General features: G+C 44.0%; 1 protein-coding gene across 8 annotated transcripts in view; it reads left to right on the top strand.

Moving 5' to 3' along the window:
* GLCE (glucuronic acid epimerase) overlaps positions 1-23,368 on the top strand; it is a 62,371-nt gene extending 39,003 nt beyond the window's left edge. For 7 of the 8 annotated variants that reach the window (XM_062583462.1, XM_062583459.1, XM_062583464.1 and 4 more), the window contains 3 exons: positions 12,549-13,132; positions 16,534-16,779; positions 20,045-23,368. In XM_062583462.1, coding sequence (XP_062439446.1) covers positions 12,562-13,132; positions 16,534-16,779; positions 20,045-21,069 — 1,842 coding nt within the window. In that variant the 5' untranslated portion in view covers positions 12,549-12,561 and the 3' untranslated portion in view covers positions 21,070-23,368. The remainder of the gene's footprint in view (positions 1-12,548; positions 13,133-16,533; positions 16,780-20,044) is intronic. The other variant, XR_009959398.1, reaches the window with a different exon arrangement.
* The last annotated feature ends 1,837 nt before the right edge of the window (positions 23,369-25,205 follow it).

The raw sequence follows: 25,205 nt of genomic DNA, 5'->3' as shown, positions 1-25,205 counted from the left end.
CAGCATACATGATTAAAGGTGACCTGCTCCGAGACTGCAGGAGCAGAACGGTGGCAGAGCTGGAGGAGCTGTAACGTGGATACTGAGGAGACTGTTGTTTTTAAGGACAAAAATTAAGTGCGTTAATCAAACAAGCATTGCAGACTTTGCAATCACACAAAAACATGTGGCTTATTAATGTAAATAGTCGGTCAAATTACACTCTTATGAGCCTTTCAGATTACTCGGGCTAATTGCAGTTGAGAATTGAACTTGTTTGGGAGGCCTTTGGCAGGAGGGAGATATCGCAGAGATGGAGCAGCAGAGGTCGGAAGGGACCTCAGGAGGTCTCCCAGCTATCTCCAGCGCAGAGCAGAGCCAACATCAAAGTCCGAAGGGGTTGCTCGGGGCCTCATCCAGCCGAGCTCAGAAAGCCTCCGAGGATGGAAAGTGCGTCGCCTCCCTGGGCAGCCTGTCTGCTCAGCTGCTCTCATCCTGGCACTTTTCTCTCCTTGTATCCAGCTGAGATTTGCTTTGCAGCAGCTTGTGATTGTTGACACTTGTTCTTTTGCTGTGCACCTCCAAGCAGAATCAGTCTCCGTTTTCTCTGTAATCTCCTTTTAGGAGCACGAAGCCTTAAGTTGGATTCTGCCTTCAGCCATCTCTTCTCCAGACTAAAGCTTGGTTCTGACTCTCCCTGTGTTGTCCTCCAGCCCCCTAACTGCCTTAGACGTGTGTGTGGCCAAGGCTCGTGTATTCAAGACGAGTCACTAATTTTTTCATAAGGCCACTGGTGCTGGTGGTGCTTTCCAAATCCCTGCTTGGTGGGCTCCATCCTCCTTGGTGGTGCCCGCTGCACTGTGCTTCCTCATCTCAGCACACCCTTGCCAGGGACTGGTGAGCTGATGGGACCACTGCAGAAATACGAGTTTTGGTGAGGGCACGATGAGGAGTGAGGAAGAAAGGGTGCTTGATGTTTTCTTGACGTAAAGGCTCTCTCTTTTTAGGGCTGTGAATCAGATGGCTCATTATGACAAGTTACTAATGATTCATAGGAACAAAATGGTCCTGTTGTTTGTTCTCCCCAGCCAGCCTGCGCTACGTGATGGAGTGGATGCTGTGCAAATGGCTACAAAGCAGCTACTTCTGTCCTCCATCTTCAGTGGTTTTATTGAGGTAGTTTTTCTGCTTGCTCAGAATGATTAACGTAGTCACGCAAAGGAATTTCCTGAAGTTCCCCTCAGAACAGCACTATAAGGAAAAAGGTATAAATAAGAAGCTTCACTTTTTTTCTTTTTTGTTTTTTTTTTCCTAGCTTATGGAGACAAATGGTTGGAATGCCACATTTTCAGTAATCCTGAGAAGCCAATAAGGTGTTGCTGCGTGGGGATGGGGGAAGGTGCAGCACTACCCCCCGTGCCTTGCAGTACAATCCGAGCACGTACCTCTGCTGGCTTTTGTCAGTCAAACACAGTTAGCAGCTGCAGTTATTTTTTCTTGCAGGTACCTAGGATTTCTGTAAAAGAGATTGATGCTTTAGTTACTGTCAAACAAAAATTGCTTAAACTTCCCTAGGTCACTGAGGTAGTTCTGTAGCAGCTCTTGCAAATACCTACGTGGTCCAAGGCAGAGCTTTGAGGTGAGGGCTCTGTACGGTGCACCAATTTTCACTGTGTAATGGCATTTCCTCAAGCTAGGATGGAGAGGGAGAACTAAGAAAGAAAAAGTGTCTGCTTACACTCCTTGAAAAGCAGTTGCAGTGTGGTAGCAGAGGCATCCGAGACAGTCAAGCCAGCACTATCCGGAATACAACGTACCATACCTGCTGCGAAGATGCTCTAAAACTAGCAATATCCACGTGCTTTATTTTCCTGTCCAAGGAAAGAACCCAACTCCTGAAATAGTACTTGCAAGGCTTCTCCTGAGAGTCTTCTTACAGCAGTTATTGCCACTGTCTTGAGACTTGTTAGGGTATTTACAGCATTAGTTGCAAAGCCTAAATATAAGGGAGACTGATGAAACTGTTTCATCTTTTGCTTCGTTAATCTGTGTAGTAACAATATAATACTTGATAGCTTGGGAGGAGGCATTGTAATGCATTCGTAAGCAGCTGCTCCATTTTGGAGTTATTGTTTGTGCCTTTAGTGAGGGGTTTAATAGCTTAATCCATCTGGAAAGCAAGTAGATTTATTAGACTGTACAGTAAATGGACTCATAATTACAGCAGCAGTTCCTACTAACTGTTTTTCCTGATATGGCAAGTATATACAAGTAACTTAATCTTCAAAGTTTTGTAAGAAAATGCTGTGCTACATTTAGTAGAAGAGCACAGCCACCCCTGTTTTTGGTGACTGAAGGCCCTCTTAGTGGATGGGGCTGTCCAGTTAGTGTGAACGCATAAAAAACTGAGTAACTGTGCAAGGAAACACTGCTAACTCATCACTTGCAGTGCAATTCAAGTGAATGGCTGCCTCACATCTTTAAAAATTAATTTCTCTCTTGTTTAGATTACAATAATGCTTTCAGCTACACTGGATTTTTTTTTCCCCATAAATTAATACAGCCTGATGAAAGCTTATTAAAATACACAGTGTGTGCAGGAGTTGAGAAAGAAGACCAATACTTGCTTCAGAAGACCAGCGTAAAAAGATCTTCCATTTTCTGTTAACTTCATCAGTTTGCCGCCTTAAAGTCGTGCATCTTACTATAGTCTCACAGAAAAGCCTAGGTTGGAAGGGACCAAGTATTGACTATTTCCGGTGAAGAAGGTTCTACCACTTCTGTGAGCAACCCAAGGCAACCTTTAATGGTTCTCGTAATGAACTTCCTTTCTTGCAACCAAATGCTGCTTCCTCAGAAGCAACGTGTGCTTCTTCGCATCCAAAAAAAGTGATGCTTTGGGTTTAGTGCTTGGACCGGTTAACTGTTTGCTCACACACAACACACAGGGTGAACCTGAAATTACAATTTTTCTCTTATCTTTGAAGAATCAGCACTGATGTGAAATCAAAACCCGAAAAAAAGAAAAAGACTTTATTGCACTGCCTAGAGACAACGTTGACTTCTTGGTAATTTTAGTTCACGATACATCCCTGATCGTGTGAGAGTCAAAGGCCTGTGTGTCATAAAATCCCGCTTTTACCTGAGGAAATAGTTCACTCTCTCTTGTATTAACTGTCCTGCATGCAGAGCGACGTGTTTTCTGCCCAGACTGAAACACAAGACGGCCCTTCAGTGCGGGGAGCAGGGGGTATATGGTCCAGGCACAGCTGTCTCTGGGCAGCAGCTCAACCTGCCTGGGAAATCTTGCAAGCTGTATAGTTGCATGGGTGATATACTGAATATCTGACACTAAAATGAGATGCAAATTTTAGTTTCTAATAAGAAATGGTTATATAGGTTTCCATAGAAAAGTATTTTGACTTTTTTGAATTAACTTGTGTCATGACAGATTTTTCTGATACCGATAGATGTGTTGATACAAACAAAACCTGTGTTAGGCTTTAATTGCCCTGCAGAACTGCAGGATAAACTACTGGACCCTGTTCCTTCACTTAATATTTTCCTGTTTCTTCACTGTGTATTTTAGATCCTTCTTATCTAAAATGCATGGATGAAACGCAGGAAGCGGCCAGATCTAAATAGTAAATCTGTCTTAAAGAACCATGGTCAAGACTGGTCATCTAGATTCTATTACCACAGATATATTCGTCTCTACTGGTGCAGTATTATGATTTCCCAGCACAAAAGGAAAACTAGTGACTTTATAGTGCACTATCAAGATCACTTTATATTAAAATACTAACTGAACACAGGCACTATACAAATTAATTATCAATAAAATATTAGAAACTAGGATTGTCTAGTTGGGGCAGTTTTCACAGGTTGATCTTCTAGTAAACTGTATTTATTACCAGGATATTTTTAGCATTTTCCTCAATATGTAGCATCTCTAAGTCTAGCGCCTTGCAAAATAACAGTGGTAGTTGGTATGCGTTTGGGGGAAGCAAATGCATAATGAGGCAGATTATAGGAAATCAAGGAGCCAACCTGGGCAGATTTAGGATGCAGGTGAAACATGTCTGGGAAATGCAGAACTGTCAGGAAGCTTTAATAACTCATAAATATCTCATTTTAAAGCATAAGTAAGCATTGGCAAAGCATCAGAAGTTTTGATGGCATTTCTAGTACAATTATCAAAAGAATTTTAATTTTTCATGCTATTAAAAATAGTTCTGGAGTTCTTTCGAATGCTCTTCCTATTGTACAGTATGAATAACTAAGCTAAATAGTATTTTGTTATGTGAAATGAATAGGAAATAGGAAACCTTTTCTGCTGAGGTTTATGTGTGTGTGTAACTCAGTACGGCTTTTTGAACAGCGTGTATTTTGAAGTTCTGGTCTTCTTGCTTTATTTTGTTGTTAGATTATACAGTGCATCTTTCCTTAAGTATTGAGTTTAGTGCATCTCAGATTGCCAGGCACTATTCTGTTTTTCCCTCTGTACTAAATACCTTAGCTTGGCGTAGAGGCTTCAAAGCAAATAGGTGGCTTATCACTATTCGGCAGAAATCCCTGGTCTTAACTTAAAATACTGTCTCTCCTCCTACAGAGCAAACATGGTGCTGGTGTGTTAGACTGTTCCAAGACCTCTAAAATCTCAGTGGGCAGCTTATTTTTGCTTGTTTAAATGCACAGAATTTCAATACGGATACGTGAACGTGTTGCCAGCTGACTTGTTCATGGGACAGGTACTTTGTGCGTGGTTTGGGGGGTTTCTTTGGGTTTATTTATTTATTTTTGGTCTGTCTTGGATGTCTTTCTGGGGTAATAACCGGTATTTTTGAGCAGCTTAAGACACGCAGAGCCAATCGCTTCTGCAAGTGGCGCCCGCCGAAGCGGCGGTGCCGGCGCCCGCGGTGCCTCGCTCCGCGCCGCGCGAGCGAAGGCGGTGGGCAGCGCGGCCCCGGCGGAGTGGCCGGGCCGGTTACACGTCGGGGAGAGCTCACGCCCGTGCGGCGACCTGCTGTCGCTCCTGCGGCAGGCCCCGGCGACCTTTGGGAGCTAGAGAGAAAGTTCAAATCATTTTTTGCCTGTACGGTGGATAAAATGCATCAGCCTTCTGCCAAATACTGCGTCCGGATCAGCATATGCCACTGGTCTAATACAGCCTTCCAATTTTTGCCTCTGTGTGCCAGTGAGCTATATTGAGGCTTTAATATTTATTGTTATCGAGAAGTTACACGAGGCTACACACAAATCTCGAGCAGGAAATGTTTTCCTACTTCCTCACTGTTTAGTACGCATAACAAAATACCGTTCGGGCTGGTCACTCGGGTGATATAATCGCCAACAGTGAGCGTGGGGTGATTTTGTTGGAAGGGTCCTTGAGAAGCCCTGGGGAGCCGGAGGATGGAGCTGGCGGCTTCGGCGTCCTCCCGGGCCGCCCCGTGTCTCCCGGGCCGCGCGGGTGCTGGCGCGGGGCCGCCAAGGCGCTCTGCGCCGGCGTCCAGCCGCCGCTGTCCCACCTTAGCTGTGTTTCTCCACCAAAAACAAGCGACGCTTGAAATGTTTCTGGGGCGGTGTAGTCGGAGCGTTGCCGAGAGTTACCCACTTCCTTGCTGCTTGATTTGAAGTTAATTCGCCAAGTCCTGTAGATGAAGCCTGGGAAGGCAGAAGTGCTTTTTGGAGCGCATCCTACCTCTTATCCCTCTCCAAGTGCTTTGCAGATGGTGGGTTGTGCGGTCTTGCCTTCTGTGGCAGGGGAATTGCCTGTTCCAGTGCCTAAAAAAATATCTAGGGCTTCTTGTTCCGAGGAAAACCCGTTAAAAACGCAACTGCCTGCGAAATGATTGCAGTGTTGCCTGCTGAAGCTAACAAATGGCCTAAATCAACTGTTATAACCAAGGTGGCAACGTCGCACGCTCGTGCTGGAGTTCCTGCAGCTTACCGATGAGAGCTCGGGCGTTAACGGTGTGTCTCGCTCTGGCGCCGAGCGCTTGTGCCTGGGCGCCTTTCCTCCTCCCCGTCTGCCTTTCGCGCTGTTCTCCTTCGGTGGTAAGACAAAGCGTGCCCGGTATTTGTGTTGCTGTTTCTCATGAACTTTCAACAGGGAAATAAACTGCATTTAGCTGATATATAAGAGCAGCGAAAAAGCAGGCTACCTAACGGACAGTTATGCATTTATTATTTGGTGTCCGTTTTGGGAACGAGTTACGGAAATGAGTGGTTTCGTCTCAGACGTGCCAAGGAGCGTGCAGCGCAGGAGCGCGGTGGAGTACAGGCGTTCCTGCTCGCCGCGGAGCAGGAGCGGCAAACGGCAGCAGCGCTTCGGGTGGGGAAAGACCTGTTAAAGCAGGTCTGAAATTAGGAACGGTTCATCTTTCAGAAGAGACTTCCCTAATAAAATTCCCTACCTAGAATTTAGAATTTACCTAGAAATGGAAGGGATGCTCCTTTTTAAAAAAAAAAGGAAAAAAAGAAAACCTCCTTTGATTCACCTTTCTGTAGGGTTTGATAGAGAATTTCTTATCAGACCGTCCATCAGACTCTACAATAGCTGCAACCTTGGAAGGAGAGTTTGACGCTATTATGTATCCATTAGTGAAACCTTTCTACTCTCCTCTGCATCTGCCTCTTTGTCATGAATTTTTCAAGTTCAGTAAAGAAAGGAATAGGTTTGTAACCTTGCATCTTTAATGGCAAATATGACTGGAAATAGCTTGTACGGGGAAGCTGTCGGAATTATATTAACGCTTCAAACTAGTGAATACAGTAGCTCGCGGGAGGAACCAAACTCCAAAATTGCCCTTGGTAGCATATATCAAAGCACATTGAATTTATGAGGTAATAACTAGGTTCTGTGTTGAGGGTATGCCAGAAATACAGACTAAGGATTTTGGTCAGCATTTTTCAGGATTTGTGTGCGCTGAATTTACTGGATACTGAAATTTCTTAAGAGGGATTAAACAAAATGATCCTTCAACAAAATGTAGATTCTGCTAAGAATTAAACTGTAGTGTGTGTCAGATTTTCTTCCTCTATTTCTAGATTTTTATTCTTCTGTTTGACTTCTCCCCCTACCCCCTCCCCCCCGGGCTGTTCAGACTAGAATGAAAAGAGTAATCTGTCGTATTTACAGAATGTTTGGTGTTTTATATATAGCATAATGAAGGTTGAGAAGACATTTTAATTCTTGTATTTAAAATTTTGTGCTATAGTCTCAGAATTTGCAGAAGGAAAGAATCCTGTTATTTTTGACAGTAAAATATAATAGCTGTTACAGCAGCACTATAAAATACTGCATTTTATATATAAAGGATAACTTAATGTTGCTAATTTAGAGTTTATAAGAAATAAAATTCTCAAGGAAGGATAAGTCTCTGAAAGGTCAGTGGTCAAATGATTTCAAGAGGAGGCTTATATGGTCAGTTGAGGGGAAAAAAGAGGTTTGGCTTAAGATTTTTGATAGCTATAGGTAGTGTGCGCGTGTGTGTGTGTATATATATAGACGTGTGTGAGTGGGTGTGTATATATATATGTTATTAGTCAGTCACTGGACACTTCATACGTAGAGAAGGGCATCAAGCTTATAATTTGCTAAAATGGAAAATTTGTCTCGAACAGAGGAGGCTGTGATACAGCATTTGCTGTAATTTAACATTTGCAGATCAGAACGCCTATATGGCTCCCACTGAGAGAGAGATCTTAAACTATTTCAGTTTACTGAAACAATTGTAGTTTAATAGTTCTTGGAGGACCTGAGAAATGCTAGCTGTAATGGCAATTGCCCAGTTGCTTCCAGTGCCGAGGAGGAGCTGAAGCAGCGAACCGGAGAGCTGGACGGGTTTGGTCAAAAGGAAATGCTTGAGAGCGTCAGCGAAGAGCGAGTACTGAAAGGTGTTGTTAGCCAGCAAGGTTTAAAGAAAAACAAGTCAAGCACATATATCTTTCTTTATTTTTTCTTTTCTATTTCTGGAGAGCCAGAGGGGAGCTTACAGAAGACTAGAGAGATTAATAGGGAAACTGTTTTGGTACAGACGGCTTGAATTTCTCATCTTTCAGAGAAGATGCTGTTGACCAGGTCTCGTACTCAGAGACCTGCACAGACTTTTCTTCGTTTGAGGACAGAGCGGAAGGGGCTGCTGCATACCCGAACTCCCTGTTAGGTGTCTTGTGTGCCGGTACCGTGTGCCGAGAAACTTCCTCTTAGGTGCCTGGGTTTTGTTGGTGAAGCAAGCGGGTATCTTGTGCCTTGGCCCCATCAGGTTCCGAGCTCTGTTTGGAGTTTATTGCTCTTGGCTCTATGAGAAGTCTTGTAGTCTGGTTGATGGATGACCCCATGGGCACACCTCTGCAAACGGGCTGGACACGCGGCCCTCTGCGTGAGCTGTGCAGTGAGTGTCCTTCGGAGACGCTCTAGGTCTAGGTGATCTCTTTACCTGGAGACTGGTGTCTGCAGCTTGTGCGGTTTTCAGCTTTTACTTGGGCAGCATGGGACACCCTGTCAAGACGTCCTGAAAAGGAGGATCCGTGCTTACTGGGTGATTTGGCTATTTCCATTTTCTCTGTGGTGGTAGTACTTATTAATCTCATTCCATCCAACTGGGACAGCTAGAGCACAGCAGCAGTCATCTTTCATGATAACTCTTTTCAGCTGTTGCTCAGATGCTTAATTTTGTTTCTGGCCAACCCGTTGTTTTGTGCAGGGTTATCTAGGAATATGTTCTCAGCTTGGCAGCGAACTTGCACCGAGGGCTGCAGGAGGCCGACGTGCAGGGTCGGCAGCGGGCTGCGGTCCTGCCCGGCTGGAGAGGCCAAACCGGTCAGTGTCATCTGCAGCTCGTGTGACTCCATGAGAAATGAGCTTCAGAAGTTGCTTAGATTTGTCTACAAAGCAAGTGGCTCTTCTTGGGGCTCCCCTTAGTGCCTGGTCACCTCCCTGGCTTTTTAGAGAAAATCAAGAGGAGAAGAGGTTGGTCTTGGATGGCTGTTTCAAATGGGCTGTTGCTGGAATCAGTAAAAGCTTTTAGTAACTTGTATGTTACTTTTTTTTTCCCGCTTGAGTATACAGAAGCCTGACAGTGGCCTGGACTTAAAAATTCTTACTTTTAAGGTATTCAGCACTCTTGCAGCTCAAAAAGCCTGTCTTATAAAGGACTTAGGTTTGGTTTTGGGTTTTCTTTTTCTTTTCTTTTTCTTTTTCTTTCTTCTTTTTTTTTTTTTTTTTTTTTTTTTTTTTGAGTGTAACAAATATCAGCAGATAATTTAGTTTTATTTAAGGAGTACCAGAACTAATTCTGACATTCTCAGATATGCAGTTGTGACGGTTGATTCATAATTCATAGTGTGGCATACCAAGAGTTGTCCTCATTTCCAGGCATAATTAATGCCTGTAGCAGCAGCAACAATATTTTACTTAACCCAGTTGTTCTTTTTATTAAAACCAGTGTTTTAGAAACTGTCACCTCACTTATTTGGCAAAACAAGTTTCTGTAATTGCATCCCTTTTTGGGGTGCATATGATACTAGTTGTTCACTCTGTAAGAAATGTTCTTTTACTGCATTTTAATTAGAATATGATAAAGTGATACGTAGCTAAGCGTTAATTTATAGATTCTTTGCATTGCCATTGTTCTAGGAGACATTTGAACTGCGACTCTGTGTGCTGGTAAAATGAAATGCTTAGGCGTCCTGTTCGTGTTCGCTGCTGCACGTTGTGTCCCTGGCGTAGCAATCTCTTATCACAACAGAAATGACCCGGCCGGGGGCTCAGCTTTCCGCTGGCAGCCACGCTCGCTTTCACACTGTCAGGCTGGTGACCTTTAGTTTGGGAACTACGGAATTATAAGATTTAAACAGCTTAACAAGTTGGTAAAAGGCCAGTGAGGGAGAATTGGTCACAGCTGCAAACAAAAACAAGGCATCACTTGGTTAGTGATTTCTGTAGCCCAAAACAGTAATTTAACATCAGCAAAAATCCCTTTAATTCCTGACTTCTGAGAAGTCTTTACACTTTAAAAGCTGTAATTCCAATATTACTTCAGGGATGAGGATCAACTTTTATTTGGATTTGAGATCTCCCAGTGCACAGCCTTATAAATAGTCTCTCTTCCAGCAAAACAGAGGGAAAAAACAAGCATGGATATCAGGGATCTATTACTTCATACCTTAAAATACTTTTTGATCTTGCAGTCTATAAATCTAAGTAGTGTAGTAAAAATCCTTTTTTTATAGCAGTAGCAGAGGAATAAACCAATTTAACACAATCCCTTTACAGGTTTAAATTACCTCTTTCTACTGTTGAAATTCTGAATTCTTTTTTCTACAGTTGAACAAAAATCCATATGTCCATTTAACATGTGATAAGCATCTATTTCTAGATTTTTTTTCAGTGACTGGAGAGACTTAATGGGATGCTTCTCAGAAAATACCCCACTTGTGTGAATCCTTTTTGGTTCGTTTAGAGCTAGTAAAAGCCAAGCACTGCAGCAGCCCGGCCGGGAGCCTCAGGCAGCGCTGCCCGGGGCTTGCAGCGAGCCCCGCTCTCTTCTTGGGTAGCGCAAGAGTTTGCACTGCTCCAACCTCTCTGCCTTTAAGGCAGCAGAAAACCAAAATAAAATAAAAGTGGTGGGTCATTGGGGAGTGGCCCGGACCTTTTCACAGCTACGTAGTAATGCACGCATCTATTTGAAAAACGTGGAGGAATGGGCACAGGGTAACAGATCTGTAGAAAGCGTGCTGAAGTCCTTCCCCCTTCTCTCTCCCCATCCCCTGATAATCCAGACGGTTTAATTAATTTTAAGTGAGTTTTATAGGTAAGGGTGAAGTGTGTCAGAAATGTTATTCTCCATTTAAAAGTGAATTATCCCTTTGTATAAAAAGGGCAGAGCATATTTGTTGGGGTCATCCCAAAAGCATCATCACTAAAAATTATCTGCTGATGCAGAAAATTGGATTTATTCTTATGCTAGCATTTCCATAAAAATACAATTATATATAAATTTATGTTCTCTAAAAGCTTATAGTAAACTGCGCTTTTAGAAAATAGCACACTTATCTTTTAAAGTCCAGTTTTAAATGGCCAGATGGTGCTTACTGTATGGAAGCATAAAACTAGCGAGAGATCATTCATTAGTGGCTCGCGCGGAGCCGTCGGCAGAGCCGACGGGCCTTGCGTGGGTCAGGTGGGGCGGCCGGTGGTCTCAAGGAGGAGTCGTGCTCGGGTGGTGGTTGAACCCGAGCGTGGAGAAGAAGCACGAAGAGCGGCGGGTGCTTTGCGCGGTGCCGCGCGTCCCGGGGCGGCCGCTGCTCCCCGCGGAGCCCGGCTCCCCCGCGGCCGCAGCCAGCAGTCGCCGGCGGCTAAAACTAACCCGCCGGTTCCACGGGCTGCTCGGGAGCTCTGGCAGGATGGAGGCTTAAGCCTAGCAGGGAGACAAAAATTAAGCTCCTTTTTAATATGGATTTTGTGAAAAACAGCTTAAGTATTCCCGCGTGTTTGAAAAATGCGAATGGCATGTTTGAAGGGCTTCGTTTGTCGGCAGGAGCAGGGTCTCCTGGGTCAGCGTGCTTTCGTCGCCCCCACTTCAGCGATTTAGTCGTGTGCTGCTCAGCCATAGTGCTGTTCGAGTTTTATCTTCAAAAAAAAAAAAAAAAAAAAGATTTGCATGGTTTCTGCCTTCTCCTTGTGAAGCAAAGAGTCTGAGCCCTGGAGCACTTCAGGAGGAGTCCTGTCCCTTGGGAGAGTCTCATATTTTCCCAGTCTGTCCTTATTTTTTTAAAGAGACTTTCACGAGACTTCCCTGGCGTTTGGCCCAGCGTGAGGACAGCCTCGTAGCGTGCTTTCAGCTGCAGCTCTGCCCGTTCCTCCATTACCGTCCTCCTTCCTCCTGTTCGGAAATGTTATTTATCAGAAGCGCGCTTGAGGCGTTGGAGCGTCACGGGTTGATCCAGGTTTGAGCGTTAATTTCCTGCCCAGCAAAGTTCAGAGCTTGCACTTGGGCTTTCAAATAGATGGGTAGATAGATACCCGCAGGAGAAGGGGGGTATTTTGGCCCTGAGTTACTAGTATTCGTAAAGGCGAGACGCCGATCGCAGGGCTGCGTGCGGACGAGCTCCTTTCGCTGCGCTGGGTGCCGGGCCGCGGGTCTGGTCCTCGCTCTGCTGCGTGCCTGGCGCTTACCGTGAGAGCTCGTTTGCCGGTTCCCTGGTAGCCCCCGAGCAGGTTTTCAGCTTTGAACTTGTTAATTAGACGACCGTCGGAACGGTCCCAGCGCGCGGCCGCGTTGTCGCAGCCTCGCGTTTCGGAGCGGCGTCGCTGCGTGGTGTGTTTGATCTTGCACGTTTTGGAGGAGGAGGAAGGACGGAGAGGGAGGTTTGGCAGAAGAAATGCAGTCTCCTTTGGTGCCTCCACCCAACCCCTTCCCACAATGTACCCCGTAACGTGCACCTGGCAGTACCGTAAATCGGGGCACATCTGACCTGGTGGCTTTAATGACCAGAATGGGCAGTTCTTGCTCAAAGCCGCCCGGTGCCCTTGTTTGAAGATGCCTTCCCTCTTTCTTTTGTAGGTATGGTGTGAATATGCGTTGCTTGGCAGCTCGGGTCAACTACAAGACTCTGATCGTCATCTGCGCCCTCTTCACGCTGGTCACGGTGCTGCTGTGGAATAAATGCTCCACGGAGCGAGCGGGGCACTCCGCGCGGGGCGCCTTCGGCCGCGGCGACGGCCTGGAGAAGCGGGCTGCCGCGTCCGAGAGCAACCCCTACGCCAACGAGCCGGCCAGGCAGCAGAGCGAGGAGGCATCGCCGCAGGAGCAGCAGAAGGCTCCGCCGGTGGCAGGAGGCTTCAACGGCAACAGAGCCCTGGGCTTGAAATACGAGGAGATTGACTGTCTGATCAATGATGAACACACGATTAAAGGGAGGAGGGAAGGCAGCGAGATCTTCCTGCCGTTCAGCTGGGTAGAGAAATACTTCGAGGTTTACGGGAAAATTGCTCAGTACGACGGTTATGACAGGTTTGAATTCTCTCACAGCTACTCCAAAGTATACACACAGCGAGCACCTTACCACCCAGACGGGGTGTTCATGTCCTTCGAAGGCTACAACGTCGAAGTTCGAGACAGAGTGAAATGCATAAGCGGTGTCGAAGGTTTGTGTTAATTTTTTTTTCATAACTGAAATGCTTCTTCAGACTTGCTGTCATCACTTGGGATGCAAGGTGACTTTGATTTCGCTGCGATAGCCTGAGGAATCCGAAGCAAGTGTTGGCGGCGTGGCGTGCTTTGCTCTCCTGCCCGCCGGCTGCCTGCGTGCCGGTGGTGCCGGCCGCAGCAGGGCCGGGAGGCCGCTCCGGCGGTGCCGGCGGCCCCTCTTGTGCACAGGAGCCAAAATGCAAGACTGCTTCTGCTTCCTCGCGCTGTTCTGTGCCACGTTGGGCCGCTCAGTACGACGTGAGGAGGTTTCAGAGCGCTGTTTAAGGGTCCAAAAGCACTGAAGCCATTAAAGCATCTCCTCATCAGGCCCTGAATAAAATGAAAATAGAGTAAAACCTTTCTGATTTGCACTTCTGCTAAACAGTGCGATCAGTAATTAGTACAGGAAGTCTTTCAGCTTCTTAGCAGAGATTTAAAAGCAGAATATTCTTGTTGGGCTTCATAATAAAAAATGAATGCCTTTATACAACTATTGTAGAATTTGACACTGACTTAGAGCGTAACTTTCATTTAAGGAATAAAACACATGAATCTTTATGCATCTTGGTGATTGGTGATACTCCGCCAGTTGCCGATACTAGTAATCGGGGTGGATGGGATAACGGTGGTGATTAAATTAGAGTATTAAAGTGGCTGACTCCTTACTTCAAGCTCTGAGGCTTACCTACCTTTGTTTTCAAAAAGCTCCACCGTAGTATGTTTTTCAGCGTTTTTTTGTTACTGCTTCAGAATCACCTTCCTTGTGAGATGTCTGTCACCTTGGTGGCGTGACGTCCCTCAGAGGAGGGAACCGAGTTCTTAAACTCGCGGCTCTGCCAAGGGCTCAGGTGCCTCTTACTGACCGCGGAGCACCAAGCGCGAGTGGCGTCTTGCTCAGGGCTGGATCCTCTTCACCTGTGTGGGCTGAGCAGGTGCTTTGTGTCTTATGGCTAGAGTCATTGCTGATCAGGTATGACCTGAGAATGTCTAAAATAGCTGTGGGTGCCTCTTCTGCTGTTACCAGGTAGGATTTTTTTTTTCCACCTGGAGGGAGGAGGAGTTTGGACCAAGGTCTGGAAGCACTAAGAGTTTTTGCATTAAAGGTGGAAGATATGTGGAATGTCCCTGGCACCTGGACTCTTTGCATTACTTGTGACATTGTTGAGCAAAAAACCTAAGTTCAGCATGAAATAATTCAGAATCAGAAAACGTTCTGCAGTCTCTTGTCTTGCAAAATGTGCAGGCTGCTGACTGGTATGTACTGCCTTTAACTGCTGTGTACTTAAGCCTCAAGAAGAGAGTTGAACACTTGATAACTTCGTTATGTATCTGTAAACCTGGCTTTTTTGCAACAAGTGATTTAAGAGCTGGCATTGTGAAATGTGGTGCCAGAGCCTAGGTATTGTAAAGGCAATAGAATTATTGGCATCTCTTAAACAGATTTGAGAAGTGAGATAGTTTTAGTTTGTGGGAGGGGGAGGGGTTTTGATACTAAAAAGCATTCTCAGAAACTTTACACCTCCTCCCTTGTATCATTCCAGTCCTAGAGATTCTTGTTTTGGAACATGATGAAAAACTTCTTGTTATATTTTCACTTCTCTTTCTGCAAGGTTAATGTATTGTGTTATGTCTTAATGACCTGGAGAATTGACTCTCCTCATCTTGTGTACCTTTTAAGTAAAGCTCTTAAAGCAGATTTCTTTTTTGCATCTTTCAGTCTCAATGTGCGCACTCTTAACTGAGACCGCTTAGTGTTAAAGAGAGGGATGGCTTCCAGGAGTTGAGATAATACATGATACTTAAATATTTCACGTGATGGTTGTTTCTTCAGAAAACTGTCACGTTTACATCAGTAATATTTATTAATAACGTGAAGTACCGAAATATGTATGAAAACTTATATTTTCTCATTTTTCTCATTTAGTTTAATTTTTCATTACACCAGGTTTCAGGCAAAATTGTTTTCTGAGCTTGACATCGCCAAGGCGGGAAAGTGGTGCAAGTGCCAACTTGTTTATTTTCATACTCGTTTTTCTTTCCTTATGCAAAGGTTTACAGTACAAAATAGCCTTGGTTTCCTGCAAGAGGGTCATGAGGATGTATTTTCAATTTGGATTCATACTTAGAGATTGGGAATTTGTTCCAAATAAAATCTAGGACGTGGAGAGAATCCTATTTTTATCCTTATCTTGTATTTGTATTATCATGCATTTGCTCATTTTTTGAGGTGTATGTATGAAGAATTCTCTTCCATATCATTTGTATTCCTTTCACATACAGCCATTGATGCAATATGCAGTTTGCTAGGTTTAGAACTCAAACTGAGGTTGTACCTGCTGGGAGATCTTGAGAAGAAGGCAGGAACCTGCTGGAACTTGGGAAGATTTTCTTTGGGTGCATCTTTCCTATTTATCTTAATGAAAGTTGGGAGCTTTATGTTGAGTACAGCTATGTGACGTTATCTGAGCTCATACTACGAGTTTTGCATGTGAAATGCATCAGGCTACAGAAAACACTGTGACCTTCCTAGTTTGAATCCTTTGTAAGAATGGAGCTCCAGAGGCTTCTTTTGGTGGTGCAGGCTTCAAAAAACCCCAAGCCTAAAACGAGGGTAGGATGGTGTGCTTTTCTCAGAGGCTAGTAGCTTCTGGGACAGGGAGTCCTCTGCAGAGGATTAATCCTAGGGACTGTTGGCCTCAAGCAGCAGCTCCGAGGACCCCTGCGAGCTGTAGGTGAGGAGTTGATGCACATTTGCAGCATTGGTGGAGCTCCTGGCTTATCCGCGCAGGCATCGTTGCAGCATGCGCTTGTCGTGCTCTTAGGGAACCAGGGCAGTTGGAGCAGACTTGTGGATCCTGAGCAAATTGCTGCTTTAGCATCAAATAACTCTAGCCAAAATCTAGTAATAACATATACACTTAATTTGCAAAGATTTATGTGGCGTTAAGGGGATTGCGTTAGCTGTAACATCATTTGGAGATTTAGTGGTCTCCAGGGTAGGGGGTGGAAATCGATTAAGGCATTTAAAATGTATTTGAAAATAAGTATGATGCTTCAGCAAACAATTGAATGGGTATGGATGGAAGACCATGATAGGGACCTGTCTGCCATTCACATCTGCTCAGTTTTTGGTTAGTCAGAGATCTTAGAGTAAATGGGAGCAATTCGCACTTTGAACAGGGCTTTCTTTGAGTTTAACTAATGGTGAAGCCTACATAAATGCAGTTTGCCAGAAGTAAAGCAGAGATTGGAGTATAGAAGAGGAAGCGCTGCAAACACTGTATATACACATATATATATAATTTTTTTTAAGTGTTCTGATGAAATACTATTTTTTTCTCTCTCCCCTCTCTTATAGGTGTACCTTTATCCACACAGTGGGGACCTCAAGGCTATTTCTACCCAATCCAGATTGCACAGTATGGGTTAAGTCACTACAGTAAAAACCTGACCGAAAAACCGCCTCACATAGAGGTGTACGAAACAGCTGAAGACAAGGACAAAACCAGCAGGTCCGTGGACTGGACTGTACCAAAAGGCTGTTCTGTTGCAACAGTATATGATAAATCCAAGTTCACTAGTGTTAAACAGTTTGTCGCTCCAGGTGGGTTTTTGTAAATACACAGCCACTAAGCCATTTTTGTTAATTTGTACAGATGGTACCAGCGGAGCTTTAACTTCCTGGGATGAATGTGTGTTTATTTATCCTGAGTGACTTTTCATCCTTGGAATCTCACCTGAGAATGTCATCTAATTGCTATCCTTGTGAAGTTTTCCTTTCCTTCTGTTTCCTCTCAATCACTATGTTTTTAAAACATCACTACATGAATGGAAAAGGCAGATGTATGTAGAGATGTGTGGAGGACAGTGCAATTCAGCAGAGATGCTACAGTTGTGTTTCTTGAGCCTTTTAGCATTTATCTCAAAATAGAAGCAAAAAAAGAAATTGGTAACTAGTTCTGAAGTCTAGAAAATACCACTGATGTGGTAAAAGCCTGTGTTGAGAAATGATGTGTAAGTGCCATTTCCAGCCTTGAGCAAATGTATGACTATTAGGTTGGACCCCCAGTCTCTTTTTATTGGGAAGAAACTATTTTTGCAAATTATGCAGATCTCAGTTTTGGTTAACCCAGGTTGTCTTAAACATGGAGCAACTGCAAGTGTACTGCTGAAGGCTGAGGGCTGTCTCTTGCATCCCGTCGTTTGTAGAGATGTTAGCTACGCTTTGTTGCTGTCTCTAATTTACCATATTGTGTTTCATACTTACCAGAGGTTTATTTTGAGAAATTCATTATTTCATGCAAGAGTTTCCTTTGTGCTAAGACAGGCTCATTAATAAGGACGTAATGTATTTTTCCTCAATCAATACCCATTAGAATTAATGAGTCCATTACTTAAAAAGACAATGAAGTAATTTTCAGTTGGCACCTTCGGCCTGAGTCTCTAGGGAAAAAATTGTCGAACATGTTTGTGTCTTTGCAGTAGACAAATACAGGGAGAGAAAAGGCTAAAAGATCTGTTATGTAGTCTCTCCTCATCCTTTATTGATGGCAGAGTAATCTTCTGAGCTTGAAGGCCGCAGTATGCATCCACTCATCTCAGATGGCCTTAAGTAATGGATTTGTAGGTGCCTAAGGCAGTGCAAACAACAGGCAACCGTTAGTTTTTCTTCTCATTCTTAAAGCTTTTTCTCTAATGTAATTCACTTTGTTATCATATAAGTATTTATTTACAAGAAAGCGTAAAACTTACTGGACAGGAATTTTGAGCGTGCTCTTTTCACAGAAGCAAGTGCCGTGCGGCAGAACACGCTGCTGCTTCTCCAGAAGCAGATCCTGATCTCCAAAGCTCGGAGGAGTCGAAGCTTTTATTTTAAAAGATTTGAGCACGTGGCATTCAGTCAAAATAATAGGTACAGTAGAATAGACTTCTACAATGCAAAATGTGGAAATGGTCTTGAGGCAAAATATAATAGATTAGTTTGGGAGATGGGGAAAAGCCTCTGCTTTTTGGGGAAAGCTGACCGTAACTTTTCTGTTGCATATAGAAATATGTATGGGATTTTTCACACATCAAGAACTAGCAGCAAGGAAACAATTGCCTCACACAGGAGAATTTTGTTCTGTGAAAAGCAGTTAATTTAAAATGACTATCTTTAAATGTTTATCATCCCTCTGTGCCTTCAGAGCTACAGGATTTGCACACAGCCTTACAAACTAATTAGCCCTTTGATCTTCTAGTATAGGGCTTTTTAGGGAGGAGTAGATTTCGCATTTTAAAATCTAGCCTGAGAGAGAACACTGGATTTCATTATGTGGTATTGCCTAGGAGCTTTATTTATTTATTTATTTTTAATTAAACAAACTGAGTTTTGCCCATGGAGAGGTTAATACGTACTTCAACTTGTTAGTCTTTGTGTGTCCCCCCCCCCCCATTAAGCTAATCAGTGAACTGTGGGTTTTTTTGTTTTGGTTTTTTTGTTTTTTTTTTTTTTGTTTTTTTTTTTTTTTTTTTTTTTTTTTTTACAATTTTCAGGTTGGGAAGTAGAAAGTAATAGTTTTAAATATTATTCCCAGTGGTTTTCTAAATACTTGTTTCTTAGCACTCCTAGCTCTTTTGCTTAAAGTGCAGCTTTATTTAGAAATGCGACTGCTAAAGTGGCACTGTGTTGGGTTGGTTTTTTTTTTTTCTGTCAAGTTTTATTTTCGATTTGGAGCAAAAGGGTGACGGTGGTTTTCTATTTTGAACCGCAGAAAAAGAAAACCGCGCAGGTTGCCCTCGTGTGCCTCGCCGGTGGAAACGTGGGTCCCGGCAGGCCTGCGGTCCTTCTGTGGAAAGCTCAAGCAAAATGTTAAGATGTTTTTCTGACCATATTTCTGAAGATTATAAACTACCCAAGCTAGCCATGTTTATCAGTAAAAATAGTGATATTTGATAGTTGATAGTTTTATTGCTGAACAGTTTAAAACAATTTGTATTGAAGGGGAGTAGCTGGCACTGAACTGCAGAATCCTTAAGCTGGAGGGGACCTGCGGGGGGTGAGGGCCACCTCCACGCAGGGCTGGGCCACCTCCACGCAGGGCTGGGCCACCTCCACCCAGGGCTGGGCCAGCTTCATTGCTGGCTGCTCAGGGCCCTGCTTGGCTGAATTTTGAGCACCTCTGAGGCTGGAGATGCCACCACGTTTGACCACCCTTATTGTGAATTTTTCCCCCTAGTATCTCATCGGGGTTTTCGTTCTTGCAATTTGCGTGCTGTGCCCCACAGCCCCAAGAGAAGAGCCTGGCTCTGCCTGCGCGTCCCAGGAGGCAGCCGAGGGCAGCAGCGAGGTCCCCCGGGCTGGGCACCCCCGGCACTCTCAGCCTCTCCGGTTCTTCTCTGCCGTGATTAGCTCAGTGCTTCCAAAGACATGCAAAGCTCATGGTGACGCATCATTTGTCCTCTTTTGCATCTTGGTCCCGTTGTCTCATGCCAGCTTTCCTCTCCCTCAGATCCCTCCGGTAGCTGTTGTGCTCTGTTGTCTATTGGCAGAAGTTTCTGCTAAAGCACTTCCACCAAATGCCCGGCGAGTCCTCTCCCGAGGCAAGCGCAGCAGCGTGTCCGTGCAAGGTGTAGAAGGATTCCTCTGGTGCCACAAGAGCCAGCCTTCACTCACCGATCTGGTTTTATGGCTAGATAATATATAATAGTGCATGGAGGAAAGAAAGGATGTTTGAATTTTTGACTGGCTAACCTAGAAGGACTTGGATTTTGTCTGGTGACATGGTTACCATAGCTCTGGAAGCTATGCTCTGTATCTTAAACACATTTTTTTAAAAAACAAGTGCTTTACCACTTTATAAGGTGTTTTTTGTTTGTTTGTTTTCCAGAAAATACTGAAGGAGTATCTCTGCAGCTTGGGAACACCAGAGATTTTATTATTTCTTTTGATCTCAAATTCATAACAAATGGAAGCATTTCTGTGGTTCTTGAGACAACAGAGAAAAACCAGCTCTTCACAGTACACTACGTCTCAAACACTCAGCTGATAGCTTTTAAGGACAGAGATGTCTACTATGGCATTGGGCCTAGGACTAGTTGGAGTACGGTCACAAGAGACCTGGTGACTGACCTGCGGAAGGGTGTTGGTCTCTCAAACACAAAAGCTGTAAAGCAGACAAAAATAATGCCCAAGAAAGTGGTTAGGCTGGTAGCGAAGGGGAAAGGCTTCATCGACAACGTCACTATCTCGGCCACTGCCCACATGGCAGCCTTTTTTGCTGCAAGCGGTTGGCTGGTGAGGAACCAGGATGAGAAGGGGGGCTGGCCCATCATGGTGACACGGAAACTAGGGGAAGGCTTTAAATCGCTGGACCCGGGCTGGTATTCTGCCATGGCCCAAGGGCAAGCCATCTCCACACTCGTCAGGGCTTACCTGCTGACGAAGGACCACGTATTCCTCAGTTCAGCTTTACGGGCAACAGCACCTTACAAGCTCCCGTCGGAGCAGCACGGGGTGAAGGCAGTGTTCATGAACAAGCACGACTGGTACGAGGAGTACCCCACCTCTCCCAGCTCCTTCGTTCTCAATGGCTTCATGTACTCTTTAATTGGGCTCTACGACTTGAAGGAAACGGCAGGGGAGAAGCTGGGGAAGGAGGCAAGACTTCTCTACGAGCGGGGCATGGAGTCGCTGAAGGCCATGCTCCCCCTCTACGACACCGGCTCAGGAACCATCTACGACCTTCGGCACTTCATGCTCGGCACCGCTCCCAACTTGGCCCGCTGGGACTATCACACCACCCACATAAACCAGCTCCAGCTGCTCAGCACCATAGACGAGTCCCCCATTTTCAAAGAGTTCGTCAAGAGGTGGAAGAGCTACCTGAGAGGCGGCAGGGCAAAGCACAACTAGAGCTTACAACCAAAACCGCTGTTTCTGCTGTCTGCGGGAAGGATTGGATTGGACTCCGTAGAGCTAAACAAAGGTACATTTTAAAAGGTTGCATACTAAATTTTTATGGACTGTTTCAATGAAGTGATCCTTAAAACTGATCTCCTGAAACAATTGCATTCCAGAGCGGAAATATTTGGGTCTGCTGGGTGGGATTTGGAACAGGGTCCCATCCAAGACCCAATACAAGCTAGTATCTTCCCCTTGCTCACCCGCCCCTAGTGTGTTCCACAGTGAAATGAGCCGCACGAGGCAACGTCTGCTTGTGCTCCTGAGTCTGGGGACGTTTTTATTTTTCTCTTTTGTAGGAAAATATTTACAGAAGCCATACAGGTCTTTAAAGTCTGGCACTTGCCTGAAAAGTTAGTATGTGGCCTCTTTTAAAATGGAGTTACGTGTGTGTATATGTTGGGAACAGCGTAACAAATCATGTGGTGTAATGCAGTAAATGTGTATTTACTTGTAGCCTGGATAGTAGACAGTGTATCTTTTTAAAGGTGTTTCTTTTTATATGGATTCTTTTCTCGAGGTGAAAAATACACAATTTTTTTAATTCTATATATTGAGATACTTAAACTGTATGTTTTCTTTAAAGCTGTGTAAACGGAAACCACATAGTCAGCGTGGAGGCTTCTCGGTCATGTTAGGTAAGCACAACGCCGCGAGGCTCGCTGGCTGCACAAAGCCTGCAAACGTGCCACGCCGTCTAGAAAGCCAAATTTCCAATCCTGTCTGAGGTTTGCTAGTGTCACCGCCTCCCCCGTCGCTGCAGTCTCTAGGTGTGGAACCGGGTGTTCTGTGCTGTATTTTCAGTTGCATCGGAGACGTTTCTGCAAGCATTGGCAACTTCGTTCCCCCAGAGACTTGTATTAAATCCTGAATGTGGCGCGGAGCTAAGTCTGAGTAGCGCATAGAAAATGTCGTTCAAGTTAATTAATGTTTTCCTATGGTGATTTTCATTTTTAACCTGCTTTACAAATATCAAGCGTTTTGAAAATTAAAATGACCCCATAGGGCTTTCTAGCTCCGCTTATGTTGTAATATTAAGTTTTGCCTCTGACTGAAGTCTGACTCATTGCTTAAGGGTTGTTCTGCCCGCGACGCTGGTTTTCTCGGTGTGTTTTGTCCCCGTGGCTCTGGCGGGCGAGCAAGGGTATCTGTGCAATAACGAACACCTCCGACCCCGGACACTTGCGCTGTAAGGGTGCAATGTGAAAGAAACCACGAGGTTTCTTCCCTATATCTCTAAACTCTTTACACCAAGCATTAATCTGCCTTTTCAACGTTTAGATTCCTGGTTGATCCAGAAAAATAAAACCAATCAGTTGTGTCATTAGACCAGTATTGTTTAATCTGGTAGCATAGGGAATACTGGGTTAGCAGCTCTGTAGATGCCTGCTGAGCTTTGTTCTCCGAGTCCTAGACTCTACAGCTCCAAACGTTCACCAACGTGGGAAGGAGGTGTATTAGCTTTTTTCCCCCCATTAATCCTATTACATGTTGTATGTTCTAGGTATGGTTTAAGCTTAAGATGTTCATACTGAGGACAAAGTCTGTTCAAACCACAGAAAAACTGGGCACATGGACAATGCAGATCTTGATTTTCTTTTTAACTGCATTTTTTTTTCCTCACAGATACATGAAAAAGCTTTGTAATTACTTGATCTTTGCAAACACACAAAATGATCGTATCGATTCATATGAAAACTGGATGCCACAGGAGAAATTTCAATACCAAAGTTAGCAGTTTTTTTTTTATTATTATTTTTTAAATACACATGCACGCACACATGTACTTCCTTTACAAATGACTGGTCCTTATTGCAATCAGAGAAATATTTTTCTTCTGCATGTTTCCTCCATCTTTTGCCCGTTTTTGATTCAGCAAATATTTTGGTATTGCTTAAGAAACAGTATCAGTGCCTTAGTGAGGCCACAATTTCCTCTTGTTTTAAGAATAGCTTGGAAACGACAGTGATCTTTCAGTATTTCATTAGAGTCAACCCAATAGCTGGTGGATAGCTTGGTTCAGAAGCAGAAGTTGGCAACGCCAGCAGAGAATTTCATGTCAGACCATCTTATCCTTAATATCTTGTTTGCATTTTTGTTTGCACATGCGTAAATTAGACCAACCTACCATCAGAGGTTGTGGAAATGAGGAGAATTAGTTTGTGGATTTTCTCCTGTTGTGGTGTTCTTTTTTTTTTTTTTTTTTTTTTTTTTTTTTTTTTTTTTTTTTTTTTTTTTTTTTTTTTTTTTTTTTTTTTTTAAGAATTGTACAGTGGAAGAGGATTTGGGGACATTGGTGCCCATAACTTCATTGAATTCACTGATCTTTTTATTCCTTTGCTATTCAGTCTTCAAACTGACAAAGATCTTGGCAACTAAGATCCATGTAATCTTTCCATGAGGCTTTTACTGTACATATAGAATTCATGGGAACCGTAGTGCGCATGGGTATATGCAAACCAGTGACACACAAGCACAACTGTAAAAGTGTGGCAGTGCTGTTTTTCTTGGCCATTGTGCAAGACATTCACTGAAAGCTGCTATTTTCATTCACCGTGTAATTGTACTTTATTTTTTCTACATTTTCACATGTGGGATATACACCATGTGTTAAATATGCAATAAATTGTTTACAGGATGCCCTTGTAAAGGGTAGTCCTTTGTAAAGCTGTACAGACTTTGCAGTTAAGCACAATGTGCACGTTAGTTTTATATACAGCAAGACATGACTTTTTGCAGAGGGAGAGGTTCTACTATGTTTATATACAAAGTAAATGGATCAACATTTGTGCTTAATGTAAAGCTGCTTTATAAAGTTGTAAAATAAAAATTTTTTTTTATCTTAAGACCAGTGTGGGGTGTGTTCATTATATTGGTTGATAGCTTCTCGCCTACATGTGGTTGCAGATAAGTGCAAGCTGGTTGGGGCTCCTCTTAACGGTTTTTGGAATACCTCCTTTTAGAGAACTGTAGAAGATTGTTGCTTCAAAATAAGGTAAAAAATTATATTTCTTTGGTGATTTTGGATATCTTATGCCTGTGTTTTCATGGATGTATATTCTCTGTCTTCTCAAGTAAAATTCATGCAGTGTATTGCAAATGTTATTTCTGTGGAATCTATCTAATTTTGAGTCTATATCGTTTTTGTGAAGTAATGATCTTGATCAGTCACTAGATGAGTATCCTAACGCAGATAGTCGGTTGAGCCTGTAGTGATCCATGCAGGAAGTGCATTAGTCGCTTAACTCCTATTTTCAGCTGAAAATAAGCTGGTCCTACTCTCCCTAGCCAAATTCCAACAGAAACGGAAGTAAGGCCACCTTGGTCCTCTCTGTCCCAGAGCTGGACTGGTACTTCACACCTCGGTACATAAGTGCAATAATTGCACTGAAGATGCTTTCCTGGTCCGTGGAAAGTTGTAACCATGACCTGCGCACAGCGTGTCACTTCTGACCGGTCTTTGTGCGACTGAGGTATGTAGAAGATGTTCCCACCGCTGGGCAGAGCTCGCAGTGCTTTCTCCTTGGATGAAAATATTGATTTTCATTACTTAGCAGTTTGTTAAAAATGTATGAATTGAAAATAGCAGTGGATTTAACTATGTTGTCTTGGTGATGAATTTGAATGTTTGCTGCTCAGTTTGTGGTGAAAGGAGATACATTTACCATCTGCCTGGAGTGATTGATAACTCCCATGCATGCAGCACCCTTCCTGAATGTTAAATAGCTGCTTCTATAATTTACTAATCTTTTTCCAAAAATGGAAGGAGCTATTTAAATGCCAAGTGCTCAGCATTTTAGCATATTAAACAAGATTGAGTTTTGCTATGGTGAAGTGCAAATGTGAAAAACATCCTGGCGCTCGCAATCTTGAATCTTCAGGACAGTAAATATTTTAATAGCTCATCTTGTTAAAGTTGTATCTCTAAGCAACCTGCTGAACTGCTCTCGTTCGGCGCGGCTAACCGAAGATCGGCAGCCGTGTCCGTGCCGGCGAGCAGGACGCCGGGCGAGAGCGGTGAGAGCGTCGCAGCGGCTCCCGGGGGGGCTGCGGCCGCTCCCGGCGCTAGCGCCGTCCTGGGGGCTTCT

The sequence above is a fragment of the Rhea pennata genome, chromosome 10 (assembly GCF_028389875.1).
Source record: "Rhea pennata isolate bPtePen1 chromosome 10, bPtePen1.pri, whole genome shotgun sequence".
In the NCBI taxonomy this organism is placed as follows: Eukaryota; Metazoa; Chordata; class Aves; order Rheiformes; family Rheidae; genus Rhea; species Rhea pennata.
Note: the sequence above shows the minus strand (reverse complement) of the source record. Positions and strands in the feature narration are given on the sequence as shown.